The following is a 17,319-nucleotide window of genomic DNA, read 5'->3' on the forward strand; positions in this document are numbered from 1 at the left end:
TTCCTTGTAGACCAACTTGTTTATTATTGTAGCTACTGCCATTAGTTTTTTTTTTTTTTTTTTTAATTTAATTTTCGTTTATTAATTATAATCTCTCCTAATTTTGAATTATACCAACTAAAAATGTTAAGTCATCTATGAACCTTTAACCTGTTTTTCTTCCTGCAACACTGATTCTCTTCTAATTTTCTAGAGCATTTTTGCTATCTTATTAAATACATGAAGTTGGTAATTTTTAACCAATTAACAAGCTAGAAATGGTACCAAGGAAATCTAAAGCACCTTAGTAATGATGAACTAACAACTTACTGATAATGAAAGTATTAATTTGATTATCTTAAGCAACTTTGAATACAATGTTAAGCATAGCCAAAAACATGATACAATTAATGAATGATCTATTACAAAAAAGGATGATACCATTTTAACTTTGATAAGGGTACAAAAATATATCAACTATTGTGCTGTCCATGAACATTCAGCATAGTAAGTTTAAGGTATTTGAAGGATTCAAACCACACAGGCTATGAAAATTATTTTAAATTATCATACTACTTCTGTTTGAAGAGACTCAACTAATATGTTTCCCACTACAGAAAGAAACCATTTAGAAATGTATGTTGCCAACATTGGTGAAGAAATTTGTTGCGAGACTATTATTGTGGAGTCAAACAGATTTGTTTTTCTATAAAATGACATATAAATTTTTTTTTTCTGTTTGTTTCACATATGTAAATCCTTTCTGAATCATCCATATATCAATTCCTCAACTTTTTGAGAACCTTTAGAAAATTTTCTTCATAGTATCATCATATAGTGCAGCAGTAGCAACCTGGTCTCTACCGCCCATTAGTGGACGTTCCAGCCTTCATGGTTGTCGGCAGGGATTTTGTCTGATACTGTAACACTTTCCTTTTTTTTAATTTAATTGACTTTTTCAAAAATGTTCATAGCATTATTTAAAAAAATTTAAATTAGGTTTTCATAAAATTCCCTGTGACAATTAAAATTTCAGAAAATATACTTGTATCACCCGCGCATAAGTCTAGTTCATGTTACGTAAGTAAAACTAAATGGCGCTATAGTGCAACCACAAACAAAAGAACCTCATCCCAGAATAGCTCATGCATCTGGTCAGTATGCAGTTAGATTGTGAGAATGAGCACGTGCCTACAGCTTCAAACAAAATATTGTGAGCCCATTCTCAAAAAAAGAAATACGTTCATGGCTATTTGCCAGAGTATCTGCAGATGGGTTTCATAGAATCTGTTGTAAATAAACAATATCCAATATGTTTATTGTGTCATAAAACATTATCCAATGAGGCAATGAAGCCAAGTCAATGGCGAGAACATCTTTCTACAAAGCATCCAAATGATAAGGACAAGTCCATTGAATATTTTCAGGAAATATATATATAACTTCATAATTGTTCAACAATTATTGCATCACTTATAAAACAACATGTAGTGAATGAAGACAGATTAATTGCCGCTTATCGCATTTCACAATTAATTGCAAAAAGTGGTAAAAACTATAAATTATTAATTTATAATTTAATTAATTCATATAATTTCATTAGACTTCATGCTTCTATGTATGCAAAGTATAAATAAAAAGATAGTTTTACCTACAGTAAGTTGTTTTATACAGATTTATTCTGTCGAACAGCAAAAGTCTGACAAAGTATTTGGTAAGTAATTATTGTATGCTTTTAACTTGCTATAACTCTGCTTTATAAAGTAAAGTTACTTCCCTACTTTATAAATCACCATTACTGTGGAACTGATTGGCGGTAAGAAAATTTTACTACTAATAAAGACACAAAAGTGGACGGTAGTATAAAAAGGTTGACTACCACTGATCTAGTGTTCTGCCTAGTGATAGGTACTGTATGCCACTGCTGTCCCAAGCCTTCTTCGTCCCCTTGTATTTTCCAGTTTTCACCTCATCTATTAACTTTATCCTTCTTTTTTCTCAATTCCTTTCTCATTCTACTAACCCTTCTAATGCAGTTGTCAAGATTCCACTTTCTCTAACCTGTTTCATTTTCTTTTATGTACTTCCCGTATAAGTGTTCTTTCTTCTTTAATCGTGTTCATTACTTCCTTATTCCTCTCCATCCATCTTACTTTCTTCATCCTTCTCCATATATACATCTCAAAAATCTCAATTCACCCAAAAGTCTTCATCATCCATGCTTCACATCTGTACAACAAGAACTCCCATGTATAGCATCTGGTGGCTAACGTCTTCCTTAACTACAAGTTCAGAATTTTACTAAACAGTAATCTCCTCTTCTTACTAAAAGCTTCCTTTGCCATCCTTTTCTTTCAGCCCTCTGATACTATAATCCCCAAATAACTAATTTTTCTATACTTCCTTCACCTGACCTTACTTGTAAATCTTCACAACAGAGAACTAAAGTTTTTCCAGAACAAACAGAGTATAACTAACTGCTTGTAATAGTACTACTTGTAACTACATATTCATAAATTCCAATTAAATAAACAGAGCAATATCATTCAATTTAATTATTTTTACAACTACTCAGAAATAAAATATTCTCAAATATTCTTAGAATAAAATGGAGACATTATAGAAAGAAGTAATGATGAAATTTGATAATAAATATGACAAAGTAATTATGTAATGAATATATATTTATATATATAAACTGCTGATTAATCATGTCATTTTTATATATTTGTAAAATGTAATCCTTATTTACTTTGTTGGAGAAAATACATACATATTTTTATTTCAATATATTTGAATTTATCAATAATTTGTCAAAATTATGTGATGAACTTCCTAAATTCATATTACTCTTATGGAAATTTATCTTAATATTATGATGTATATGCTATTTTATTTTTATTCTCACAATAATTATTTTTACAGAGTGTAGTACAGATGCAAGGATTTCGAAGTCTTGGAGATGATGAAGAAATTGAATTTGAATGTAAAGTATCAGACAAAGGTTTAGAAGCTACACTAGTCACAGGGCCTGAAGGTGCTGATTGTATTGGATCACATAGACGTCCTGTAACAAAAAAACGCTTCCGAAAAATAAGGTAAATAAAATATTTTGTAAAATTATTTTGTTTTTTATAGAAATTATAAATTTTAATTAAACCTGGGTGGGAGAGTAAAACAAATATTAGTTAAGATATGATGCAACACAAGCATTCCAACATTTTAGATATTTCTAAATATCTCTAGAAAGAAGCCTTTCAGCTGAAAGCATAGCAGCTGTACCACCTCTTCCTTATTATGATCTAAGAGACTTTCTCTTCTACACTTAGAGTGGTCCAAATAAATAAAAATGACTAGGAAAAGGTGTAGCAATTATAGTGGATTTGGAAGACACTAGAAAGATATCTTGAATGGTGCTCACAATTAAACAGGCAGTATGGAGCTGAAAATTGTTATGTTGTAAGGAAACACTTGCTCTGTCATACGTCCATATTATTTGACTTGATTCCATGGATAGGTGTAATTTGAGGAAATCTGCCCAGTTTGGACTGGTGGCTGTGATCTGCCATGAGAAAGAAGTAATCCAAAATGATCTCTTGTTCATCTAAGACAAAGTCAGAGTCAATCTTTCCCACCAATGGTTGTTTGCCATAGAAACAGAGTAAGAAGCTAGGCACTATTCCTTGCTCAATTTCTTGGTTTTTGGTTAGTTGTAGTGGACTCTGACTTCATCTCCAGCTACAGTTCTTCCAAGGAAACCATAATCTTCTATCTCAAAGCATTAAAAAATAGCATTCTCACAACCATCAACACATAGTTTATTTAATATCTTTTAGTCCAGACAGGTAACTATTTAATTCAATATTAAGCTAATATTCCTTCATCATGGTATCAAATGCTGCAGTAGCCTCTAACATTCCTACTCATGAGGCCTGAATGAGAGAGTCTGTTGCAGACATTATTCTACTCCATTCATACACTTGTAGTATTATATATGCAATCCCACACTGAACGTTCATTCATATATTAATTTTAATAAGTTTTAACGATTTATCATAAAAAAAACAAATAATAGAATGATGTTCCTTTTGATGCATGTTTCAATGTGAGGCCATACCTTTATACAATGCTGTAGTATTGCGTAGCATTCAGGCATTTTGCTTCCACCTGTCAGTGATTCTTCAGACCATTAGTATCAATCAATTTTTTTTGCATTCTAAAGCTTTTTGTTTTGTTTTTCTCATCTTAATGTAAAAAATGTGTTGTCACTTAATTGATCAAAAGATTAGGCTCTCAAATTAAAGTATAAATAACATAAGTATGAAATATAACATTTAATTAACTTTTATCTACTTGGCACAATATCTGTAAATTTGATATGTTTATGATAATCACTTGGTCTGACTTTATATCATAGTTAAAATTTGAGTACTTATAATCATGATCTCTTCCACACAATACAGAGAAAGGTTGCAGCAATTTAAAAAAAAATAGTATCTCTGAAACTACAACAGATAATCAAACAAGTATTTTTTTAAAAATTCAAACTCAAAAAGTTTTTTTACATACCTTAGAATAATACTCTTTTTGCAGATGATACAATTGTATCTATATATATATAATTATCTGAAGATAATTATTTAAAAGGAATTGAAAATTGTACAATAGCAGCTTAAAAAATTATTCACTGGATGGACTGTAACCATCTCGTTTAATATGGATAACGTTCATTGTGCTTCTCAGGTAAACGTAACATTGCTAACTGCACAGATAAAATTCCCATTAATGATAACACTGGTACTTCTGTGGCCCACAGAGTGAAATTTCTGGTTGTTTTATTAGATGACAAGTTCTTGTGGGATGATCAAATTGATTTTGACTGTAACAAAAGCCACATTCTTTTGCTTTGAAATGCCTCAATAAAATGCTAGACGTTATAAGTTATTTCAGTTACATTTTGATTGAAAAATCAGATTCAGTTAACAGATTGTTTGGTTGATGAATATTCAGATAATTGATGATCTAATATTAATGGTAATGATCCTGTAAATAATTCTAGTATACACATATTACATAATATAATGTGTTGATTTGATTTAATGTGTTTGGTTGTTTAATGTTGTTTAGTTAAATGTGTCAATGTGTTGACTTACACACACATCTGTAAATAAAAAATAAAGAATCTCTCACTGATATCCAGTCAAAATGTACTATATAGAAAAACTACAAACAATGACTAGTCATGATAAAGGGCCAAAATACTGTTACAACTGAATCAATATTTTCTAGCTAATTATCACATAAAAACTGTTTTAAATTCAATTTCAGAGGAAAAGATATACACAAAACAATTAGTTACATAATACTAGAATTAGTAGTCCAGTTTAATCTTAACACAACTAGATAAATATAAGGGATGGATTGATTAGTAATTCCAATTAAATTGCAGTTATGTATTAATTTTTTTGTTTCTTTTGACAAATTAAATACCAAGAATCTTGGTGCCAATGTAAAAAAGATGGATGCAATGGTAAACAAAGATATTTTGTTGATTGTTTTGTATTTCAACTAAGTAATATCAAATTAAATAATACACTGAAATGTTTTTATAAATATTATAAAATAATAATTATTATCAAATGTTTATAAGATACAGAATAAATAAAAAATGTAAAACAACTAAATTCACTCTGATGCTTTAATTAATATAACCTTTTTTTAACATAAAAAATTCACAAAATCATTCCACCTATATTTTCTAATGTATTGTTATAAAACTTATAAATGCAACTAGGAGATATTGATACCAGAAGCAATTTATTAAATTGTTTATAGCTTCTGGTAACACCACACATTCTTCCACACTGCTTAATTTTCTATTAAATAGGTTCACTCATGCAAAAGCTTTAATTTAAATTCTTTGAAACTATTCACTTTAGATTATACAGATTAATATGAAAAAAATTGATACTTTTCTATTACTAATGTGTGTATTGCTATATGGTCAATCTTGTTCACTGAGCAACCCTATGACTCAATGAAATTAGGATGATGTGTATGACATGTAAATGAACTGTAGCCTTGACTCAGGCTGAATATTCTTGAGATGTATGGTTATTCAAACCCACAACCACCCATAGTACACCAGTATCTTGGGTAATTCAAATCTCAAAGCTTTGAATTTTGAAAATTAGCTGTTTAATGCAATTTAACAACTGTTAAACAGTGTATAACAACTATTTGCATATCGTTAGACCAACCAGGTAGGTTATAATTTCATAGATGTAAATAAAACATTTTTGCTTGAAAATGTTATTTTTTTTATTGAAAATCTGAACCAAATGTAATTTGGTCCACTATAAAAATAGTCATATTCTGTGATTTTCAGTGCCAAATGTTGTAAGCAATAAAAATGTGATATAAGATATTTGCAAAAGTAAATTTTTATATAAGTATACAGAGAACATAAGATAAAGAAGAGATAAAAACTGTAAAAATATTAAATCATTCCATTACATTTTTGCTTCCAAGTTATACATATATTCAATATAACTGAAATAAAGATGTATAAATTTTAATTTCCTATCTAGTGGTATAGCAAAGCTGTAGCTCTAGAAGGAAAAATATTGTAATCAGTCTGATTTGGGTATAGGCGATTTTCACTGGATCTTGTCATTTTTATACCTAAGGACCCAAAAAAAACCAGATGGAAATTTTCCAGATGTTAATGTTCATATGTACGTGTGTTTGGTGTTGGCCTCTAAATCACCTTATATCTCCAGAACTACTGGGCCGATTTCGACCAAACTTGGTCAGATTAATTCTATATATGGGGCACTGATGCCATTAAATTTTCAACTTAACAGGTCAAGGGGGTGCGGTGCGTCTGTAGAGCAAGGTCACCCTCAGTATGTTGAGATTTCACCTAATTAAGGTTATATTTTTTCTTACGTACATTTGTTAACTGTTTTTTTTTTGTCTTCAGTCATTTGACTGGTTTGATGCAGCTCTCCAAGATTCCCTACCTAGTGCTAGTCGTTTCATTTCAGTATACCCTCTACATCCTACATCCCTAACAATTTGTTTTACATATTCCAAACGTGGCCTGCCTACACAATTTTTCCCTTCTACCTGTCCTTCCAATATTAAAGCGACTATTCCAGGATGCCTTAGTATGTGGCCTATAAGTCTGTCTCTTCTTTTAACTATATTTTTCCAAATGCTTCTTTCTTCATCTATTTGTCGCAATACCTCTTCATTTGTCACTTTATCCACCCATCTGATTTTTAACATTCTCCTATAGCACCACATTTCAAAAGCTACTAATCTTTTCTTCTCAGATACTCCGATTGTCCAAGTTTCACTTCCATATAAAGCGACACTCCAAACATACACTTTCAAAAATCTTTTCCTGACATTTAAATTAAGTTTTGATGTAAACAAATAATATTTCTTATTGAAGGCTCGTTTGGCTTGTGCTATTCGGCATTTTATATCGCTCCTGCTTCGTCCATCTTTAGTAATTCTACTTCCCAAATAACAAAATTCTTCTACCTCCATAATCTTTTCTCCTCCTATTTTCACATTCAGTGGTCCATCTTCGTTATTTCTACTACATTTCATAACTTTTGTTTTGTTCTTGTTTATTTTCATGCAATAGTTCTTGCGTAGGACTTCATCTATGCCGTTCATTGTTTCTTCTAAATCCTTTTTACTCTCTGCTAGAATTACTATATCATCAGCAAATCGTAGCATCTTTATCTTTTCACCTTGTACTGTTACTCCGAATCTAAATTGTTCTTTAACATCATTAACTGCTAGTTCCATTTAAATATTGAAAAGTAAGTCCGACAAGGTATCCCTGTCGGACTCCCTTTCTTATTACGGCTTCTTTCTTATGTTCTTCAATTGTTACTGTTGCTGTTGGGTTCCTATACATGTTAGCAATTGTTCTTCTATCTCTGTATTTGAACCCTAATTTTTTTAAAATGCTGAACATTTTATTCCAGTCTACATTATCGAATGCCTTTTCTAGGTCTATAAACGCCAAGTATGTTGGTTTGTTTTTCTTTAATCTTCCTTCTACTATTAATCTGAGGCCTAAAATTTCTTCCCTTGTCCCTATACTTTTCCTGAAACCAAATTGGTCTTCTCCTAACACTTCCTCCACTCTCCTCTCAATTCTTCTGTATAGAATTCTAGTTAAGATTTTTGATGCATGACTAGTTAAACTAATTGTTCTGTATTCTTCACATTTATCTGCCCCTGCTTTCTTTGGTATCATTACTATAAAGTCTGACGGAAATACCCCTTTTTCATAAGTATTACACACCAGTTTGTATAATCTATCAATCGCTTTTCTCACCTGCAGTGCGCAGTAATTCTACAGGTATTCCGTCTGTTCCAGGAGCCTTGCTGCCATTTAAATCTTTTAATGCTCTCTTAACTTCAGATCTCAGTATTGTTTCTCCCATTTCATCCTCCTCAACTTCCTCTTCTTCCTCTATAACACCATTTTCTAGTTCATTTCCTCCATATAACTCTTCAATATATTCCACCCATCTATTGACTTTACCTTTTGTATTATATATTGGTGTACCATCTTTGTTTAACACATTATTAGATTTTAATTTATGTACCCCAAAATTTTCCTTAACTTTCCTGTATGCTCCGTCTATTTTACCAATGTTCATTTCTCTTTCCACTTCTGATCACTTTTCTTTAATCCACTCTTCTTTCGCCAGTTTGCACTTCCTGTTTATAGCATTTCTTAATCGCCGATAGTTCCTTTTACTTTCTTCATCACTAGCATTCTTATATTTTCTAAGTTCATCCATCACCTGCAATATATCGTCTGAAACCCAAGGTTATCTACCAGTTCTCTTTATTCCGCCTAAGTTTGCTTCTGCTGATTTAAGAATTTCCTTTTTAACATTCTCCCATTCTTCTTCTACATTTTCTATCTTATCTTTTTTACTCAGACCTCTTGCGATGTCCTCCTCAAAAATCTTCTTTACCTCCTCTTTCTCAAGCTTCTCTAAATTCCACCGATTCATCTGACACCTTTTCTTCAGGTTTTTAAACCCCAATCTACATTTCATTATCACCAAATTATGGTCCCTATCAATGTCTGCTCCGGGGTAAGCTTTGCAGTCAACGAGCTGATTTCTAAATCTTTGCTTAACCATGATATAATCTATCTGATACCTTGCAGTATCGCCTGGCTTTTTCCAAGTGTATATTCTTCTATTATGATTTTTAAATTGTGTGTTGGCAATTACTAAATTATACTTCGTGCAAAACTCTATAAGTCGGTCCCCTCTTTCATTCCTTTTGCCCAGCCCGTATTCACCCACTATATTTCCTTCCTTGCCTTTTCCAATGCTTGCATTCCAATCTCCAACTATTATTAAATTTTCATCCCCTTTTACGTGTTTAATTGCTTCATCAATCTCTTCGTATACACATTCTACCTCATCATCATCATGGGCGCTTGTAGGCATATAGACGTTAACAATTGTTGTCGGTTTAGGTTTTGATTTTATCCTTATTACAATGACTCTATCGTTATGCGTCTTGAAATACTCCACTCTCCTCCCTATCTTCTTGTTCATCACGAAGCCTACTCCTGCCTGCCTATTATTTGACGCTGAGTTAACTGTTAAAAAATAATAACTGCAAAAAAATTTTTGCAAAATCGCACTCCCACACCAAAAAATGCTGTTGTAGTCATTTGCTATGTTGCAGTGCCACAAGTGATCAGTAGAATTAAATAACTGAATATTATTTAACAGTTTTTTAAGTGTAATAAAGTAATTCGGCCTGGCTGGATCTCCAATTTAATAGCCAGGTTGACTCGAAACCTGGTGCATTAAGCCTTACGGCTACACCAGTCTGCCAACCGTCCAAGCAAAATTTGTTTTATCTACATTATGAAATTACATTAGTTTATTTGGTGCCGACCATCACTGCTAGTACCAGCACACCTGCACGAATTAAATATGGTATGCATGCGCGCTTTAGTTAGAATCATTGAATTAAATAAACAAAAAAAAAACATTGTATGTAAGCCATGCATCAGAAAACTGTGTTGTTAGTTTTTTTTATGTTACAATCTATTAATTGAGTCATGTTATTTGCCCTTCCATGAAGATTCTGTTACCATAAAGATCCCTAAAGAAAAATTAAATTATAAGCCAAATGAAATATCTTAATAATTACCTAGATTGTTAAACTAAATCATATACTTTGACCACCATAAAGCTTGTTTTTGATTTTATTTTCAGATTACTTAATGTATGCAACTGCTTACTGCCCAGCCATCTCAAGTTGAAGGGAAATTGTAGATAAATTTTTGTATTTCTAATTACATATAGTCAGTATAAAATAATTTAAAAATTTAGGCCTATCCATTTATAAGTACAAACGTTTATAAGTACAAACATATATGTGTCCTGTTAAACAAAAATACAAAGAAAAACAGTTCAATTTTACGTTTTATAAAATAAATTATATACAAAAAAATAAATAAATCTATTTGTAATAACAAAAAAATAATATTATGTTTCAGGTGTTATAATTGTGGTGAATTTGCTAATCATATTGCAGCAAAGTGTAATTTAGGACCACAACCAAAAAGATGTCATCACTGTAAATCGGAAGATCATTTAATTGCAGACTGTCCTGAACGTAATAAAAAGACTAATTCATCTTCTGAAGGGACTGAACAACAAACATCAGAAGCAGGTGCTGGTACATCTTCTGATGGACAAAACAATGGACAGGTGGGACCAGATGAAAGTATACCAGGCATTACATCCAAAACAACAACTAAGTAAATAAGAAGTTAAGTAAAGTAATAAATTTAAGGTAACCATTCGGTATGAAAATTCATTAAAATTTTTATTCCCTTAAAATAAGTTAAGAAAACTAATACATGATAAGGCGATTTTAGGTAAATAACTATTCATAGGTTTATTTATAATAAATTTTAGAAAGAACTTTAAATTTAACAACCTGGTGTTGAGAATACAAAGCAAATATTTCCTGTGGAAAAATAACGTAAGAAATACTCAAAAAAAGTTCCTTAAATTTTTCTGTAATATTTTTTAACTGCAAACCAAAATTTACAAATCAGACTCAAAGATTTGGATCATGTAAGATACCTGAGCAAATCAAAGTTTTGTACGACTAGCTAATACAAAAAGTTTGTTTTTCAAATAAATAGCTGTGAGGCTATGTCCTTCTCAGCTGCGACTAACATGCCAATCTACTTGAGGCAGCACAATTTTTAACATTTCATTATAAGAATTAAAAATGGCTGTCTGTATATAGTAAACTGCAAATTGCACTAAATGTCAGTACATTTAGTGCAATTTGCATTTTATTTTCTAATATTAATCTTTGTTTTATAATCATTAAAATATTTTAAATACCTCTTTTTTATCATGTAGACTTTTTTCTTCTTGTTGTCCTCCACCATTAAAACCAGCCTCAAAGACGCCTTAGCTCAACCTAATAATTATTTTTTAATTAATATGAAATTGTGGGTTAAGACGGACAACAAAGAGGCAGTTTAAACAAAGTACAAGAGTTATTCCATAACTAAAATTATTGTAAAATGTATGACTTTCCAATAATACTATCTGATTTATTGTTCCCACATTTACAAGTAATTTAAGGCTGAAAATTATCCTTTTATCTCTTGTCTGTTTTGTAAAGAGTGGCAATCAAGTCGTAGCTGATTTAAGACAAATCAACTCATCTGTTATTTTTTTGTTTAAATAAAATTTTACAAGTCATTGGTAATATAACACAGGTAATTAATTATTACAGTATAAAATAATTAATATTTATGTCTTTTCATTTTAAAATGTATATTACAAATAAAATTTTATGAACAACTGGCGTTTAATTACAACAATAATAAAAAAATTATGGGTAATTTTTTTATTATTTTTTTTTTTAATTGGAGTTACTATTACAACTTAATTACATTTTTGGCGTCAATTACATAATTCACCATTTTGTTGCAATGTTTTTTTTTTTTTATATACAAAAATAATAAAAAGAAAAATGTTGTCTTCAAAGCAATAATGTGCTGTGAATAAATTTACCAGACGTCACAATTAATTAATTAATTACCAGTAATTTCAAAATTTTAATTGTGACAAAAAAAATATAAATAAAGAAATTTTGAAGAATACCAGTATATTTATTTATTTATTAATAAGTGTAAAAATACTATTTGATAGTATATTAAAAAAAAAAAAAAAAAACATTTATACTTTAAACACTTTCATTACCATCATTTTGTAGTGTCATTTAAAAAATATCACTTTTTGTCACAGAAAAAAATTCTGTTACTTTTTGTAGACTTTATTTTGTATTAAAAAGTTATTTTTAAATTTCTGGCTGATAAATTGAGTTAATTTGAGTTTAAAAGTAACTGCACCAAGTCTTTGTAAATGCTCATACTAGGCATGAGGTGTTAACATTAAAAAGCATGGCAACATTCATCTAGTTAGTATTAAACTATATGGTGCATATATGAAGGAGTTAGTGTCAAAAAACAACTTTCAAAAAGTAGGCAGTTCATATTAAATGCAACAGACTGCGGCATAAGCTGATGTGAATTTTATAAAAACACAAATATTTCTAAGAAGCACAAAAGTTTAAAAATAATAATTATACACATTTATTTGTTAGACAGTCAATTAAAATTCTTACTCTATAAAGTGAAACTCAATACTCTAAAAATTAAAACATTGTGTTTCTATCTCTATAAGGTGAAAGTTAACACTCTTTAAGGATTAAAGCATTAAATTTTCTTTCCCTATAAGGTAAAGCTGAACAATCTTTAAAGAATAAAATATTAAATTTTATAATTTAAATTGGACACTAGTATTTCAATAAAGGAATTAAATATGTATTAGAAAAAAATATTGATCGTAGCATCTAGAACAAACAGAAGAATTCTTATTAAAGATATTAATATGGTATTGTTCTGTGATTTTAATGATTAAAGCCAGAAATTAATTTTAATATTTTCTATCTGTTATATTTATAAAAAAATTTGATTCAATTTACAATTACTAAAACCAAAGAAAGTTTTCATCAATCTTGGTGATGATAATGATGAAATAAAAGATTTGCACTATCCCAAGCCTCAAAATTAGCCTCAGTAGTTTTACTTTCTGGAAACGTAAAGTAGAAGATATAAAAATTAGTGCAGCACTGAACAAATAAAATCATTACACACACATATCATGATGGTGTGTAAGTATTTGCATGAAGTAAAAGTCATTGAACAATATGATAAAAGATGCTAATACTTTAAAAATGATAAATTAATAATTTTCAAAATATGTAAACTGCTCTGCCAGAGGCCTTTTTACAGCTAAATTATGTAGGCGCTTTCTTCCATGTAAATACTGGAGTTTTAGAGTATCACTGGTAATTCCACTGAAGATGAGCTGACAAAATGAGCTCTGAAAGAATTTCCATGTAACTTAAAAGCGAATCATTCATAAATTTGCAATATCATTTAAAATAAATTTTCAATCCAATGAAATTTATTCTTATAAAATTGTAAATAACTGGTCCATATGATTCAAGAAAAAAATATATGTTTTTTTTTTTTTGGCCAGAGCCCAACGTAATAGTATTAATTTTATGAAAACTAACATTTTTAACTGTAATGACAATGACTATTTCATAAAACCATGATTTAGAAGAATGTTGGGGGATTCATGGCAATCACTTTTGTATGTAAAATTTAAATCAACAAAAATTTTCAGGAAAATTCATATTGTCCCAACCATAATCCATCTTTTATTACACATGCAGTAGTCCTGCCCAGCTATATTATTGCAATTTCAGCTATATAATGCAAAATATACCCAGCTATATATTTTGTTTAGTATATAACTCTTATTTAAGACAACAGTTTTGTCCCAACAAATTTTTGTGCTAAACTTTATAATAAATTTTTTCTATTTCCAACATATATACGTAGTTAACAAAAGTGATAAAGAAAATACTCTCACAAACAGGTAGATGAAAATTAGACTACATCATTTTCAAATAATTAATATAATTATATTTTAATACATATTATTAAAATAAATTTTATATATATGATATGAAGCCAGTTAATCCTAAAACATTATTTGTAAATAAATTTAGTTATTTATTTTTTATTCTTTTTATTTTGTTACATTGTTTTTATTTATATAATATAAACCTTTTTTTTTGTTTAGTTTTGTATTTTTAAGTTTTAATTATTATTAAGTTGGTTCCATGATATGATAAGCACATTTCATTTAGGCATATGTACTTGTAATAAGAATATATAAAATATTGTTTGCCTTTGTTTTTTTTAATTCATATATGAATTAAATATAGAAGTTACATACTTTATTATTCCAGACAATTCATTTATTATCATAAGATCATTTGTTTAATAATTGATATTAGGGTGTAGTTTGAAACTAGTAGTAAGTCATTACTGGTTATTGTATGCTTATTATTTACTTATACTGAAGATTCAGAATTAAAGGATTAAAAGTTTGTTAGTTATTTTGTATCATTAATTTCCAGTAGGTTAAGTTATGTATTATTTTTTATAAGTGTAATATGAATATGTAATTTCAGTGGAGTTCAGGTTATCAAGATTCTAATATAACATAATATTTTTGAAGTGATTATTATTTTTATTTATTTTTAATTAATTTATATTATTTTTAAGGACTTTTTTGCAGTAAAATATTTATAAACTGTAACATTAAATAATTTATAAAGAAATTATTGAATTGGGAGAACCACTGATGTAAAGATAGTTAAGGAATCTTATGTAATTATATAAACACCATATAACTGTAATAATGCATCTTGTTCGAAAGATTTATGTATTTATCTGATAAATATTCTCTCATTCTCATACAACATTGTCACCATTTTTTTTATTAATTTTCAATGATTATCATCTCATAAGCTGCAGCTTCTAAGCTGATAAATTATATTTAATATTACACTGCGCAGATATGTGGGTGGACATTCCTGTAGTTTTTTTATGTAATTTACGTTCTGAAAGAAAAATCAACTTGTCGGGTTAAAAAATTTTCAAAAAGTGAAAATGATTTCAAAAGATTTTTAAATACTTTATGTTTTAATGGAAAATTTCTTGATAGCATTACTATTTTTGATAGTCTATATGTCTGATTACAATTTTACATTAAAAATTCAGCTGTTCTGTTTTATTACTTAGATTCAAAACTAAAAAAAACAATAGTTAGTACTTTCGTTTAAATTTAAAAAACTGTAAAAATGCCTCTGTTTTGGTTAAAATGAGACGAAGAAGTATTAAATAAATTTCAATCCAACTGATTGATTAATTATTTATTAATTTATTCACACTGTTGACAAGTATCTTATTTTTTTTTTAATACTGATATGAATTTTGATGCATATATTTTAATAGGATACGAAATAAGCTTAAGATTATTATAAATAATATAAGAAATAGAATGTACCACTTAAATTAAGATTTTAAATACCTTCCCTATCTTAACTACAATGGTTCACAAATAAAATTATAAATCAATTAATTATAGAAAAAAATTATAATAAGAATAAATACAATTTTTTTTTTTTTTTTTAATTATGTTCAATGAAGTACAAAAATACAATGCATTTATGATATTTTAAGAAATAAAAAAAAATATATAAATAATGTTCAGAACTTAAATTATAATCTATGGTAATTGTTATACTTTCAGATCATGAAAAAACATATTAATATGAAAACAATATTACTTTTTTCTTTTATTAATGTAATGGTAGTAAGGTAAAATATCACGAGATGAAATTGAGGTGCATTAAAAAATTTCTAGAATTTAGCTGCAATTGAGTTTTAAATATATAAAAAAACAATTATTTATAAAACCTAAACACAATCAAAGTATATTAAATAAGTACATTCAGTTTAATTACACTTAGTCTTAACTAAGTTTAATCACTGCAAGTTTTTTTTTTTAAACAGTATTCAGACTTATGCTAAGAATGAAAGAAACCTCAGCCAACTAATTCTCAATTTGTTGAAGTAACAGATATTCCACCATATAAATATGTCAACTAGCATATAAAAACATGGTATCACTTTTTTAAAATATTAAAAATTATTAACGATTCACTTTCAAATTATATGGAAATTGTATTTATAGAAATTATTTTTAGACCTAATCATGCAGCTCCATTATCGGTAGTATTTTGAGGATCACCACGCAACCAGTTAATTAAGTAACTGTAAAAGTCTTCTATAAGAACAATTTTCATATAATTTGAAAGTAATTTATCAACTGCAATGTCCAACAGATTTATTAGATAGAATGCATACATTTGCCTAATTCTGCATGACTTATATAGAAACAAAATTATTAAAACTCATTTTTTGCATACAGAGTTTTCAGCAGTAAGCAAATTATTTGTATATGTGATTACAATAAACCTGAATGAATGACAAATGGAAAAACTGTTAAAAATGTTACAAGGTGAAGATAGATTTACCGAATATAAAAGGTTTGGCAAAGGAATATTTTTTTTAAAAACTCAATATTTTGCATAGTTCTTACTAAATAATTTGGTTTTATTCATTTGAACACTTAAAGATATAAAAAAACTACTAGATTATAATAATGTTATTTAGATAGCCATCATCTGTTAAAATAAATAAATAATACTCAATAAATTAAACTTAGTATATCTGTCAAAATTTTATTTTTAAATATTCAAAGAAAGTTCAATAATCCAATTCACTAATACTACATGATTAACTTTTTTAAATCATATTTATTATTTATTTTTATTTATAGTACCTTTTTTTTTAATAAATTTAAATCCAAATGCTACGTAAGGTACATACATTACATTATATTTGTACAAATAAATTAATGTTGTTGACGCTATAAACATTTTTTTATTTGTAAAAATAATAAATCGTGTATCCACTGTAATAACAAAAAGAGTAATAGTAATATTCTACAAAAAATAAATTACTGTGATAAATAAAAGATATAGATTTAAAAAAAAACTGATATTAAACAATTATAGACGATGGTAAGATCAAATCAGTCATGTAATAAAAGTGTTTTTGTCTGTGCTGCTTCATTTTGGGATATTTTTTAATGCTCCTTACATACAAAAGATATTCAATAAAACTGATGATGAAATATTCAAAGAGAGTTCATAAATTACAGTTTAAAGAATGAAAAATGAGTTAAGATGAACGTGTCACATTAAGGGGAATTTTATTAATAAATAATTGTAATTAAAATTAATAAT

The 17,319-nt window shown here is 28.3% G+C and overlaps 1 protein-coding gene across 1 annotated transcript in view; it reads left to right on the top strand.

Annotated features, from left to right (window-relative positions):
* The window catches only part of lin-28 (protein lin-28 homolog), a 119,178-nt gene extending 108,361 nt beyond the window's left edge, over positions 1 to 10,817 (top strand). The window contains exons 3-4 of the mRNA XM_075376416.1: positions 2,905 to 3,077; positions 10,550 to 10,817. Coding sequence (XP_075232531.1) covers positions 2,905 to 3,077; positions 10,550 to 10,817 — 441 coding nt within the window. The remainder of the gene's footprint in view (positions 1 to 2,904; positions 3,078 to 10,549) is intronic.
* The last annotated feature ends 6,502 nt before the right edge of the window (positions 10,818 to 17,319 follow it).

This window comes from Lycorma delicatula, chromosome 10 (assembly GCF_047948215.1).
Source record: "Lycorma delicatula isolate Av1 chromosome 10, ASM4794821v1, whole genome shotgun sequence".
NCBI lineage: Eukaryota > Metazoa > Arthropoda > Insecta > Hemiptera > Fulgoridae > Lycorma > Lycorma delicatula.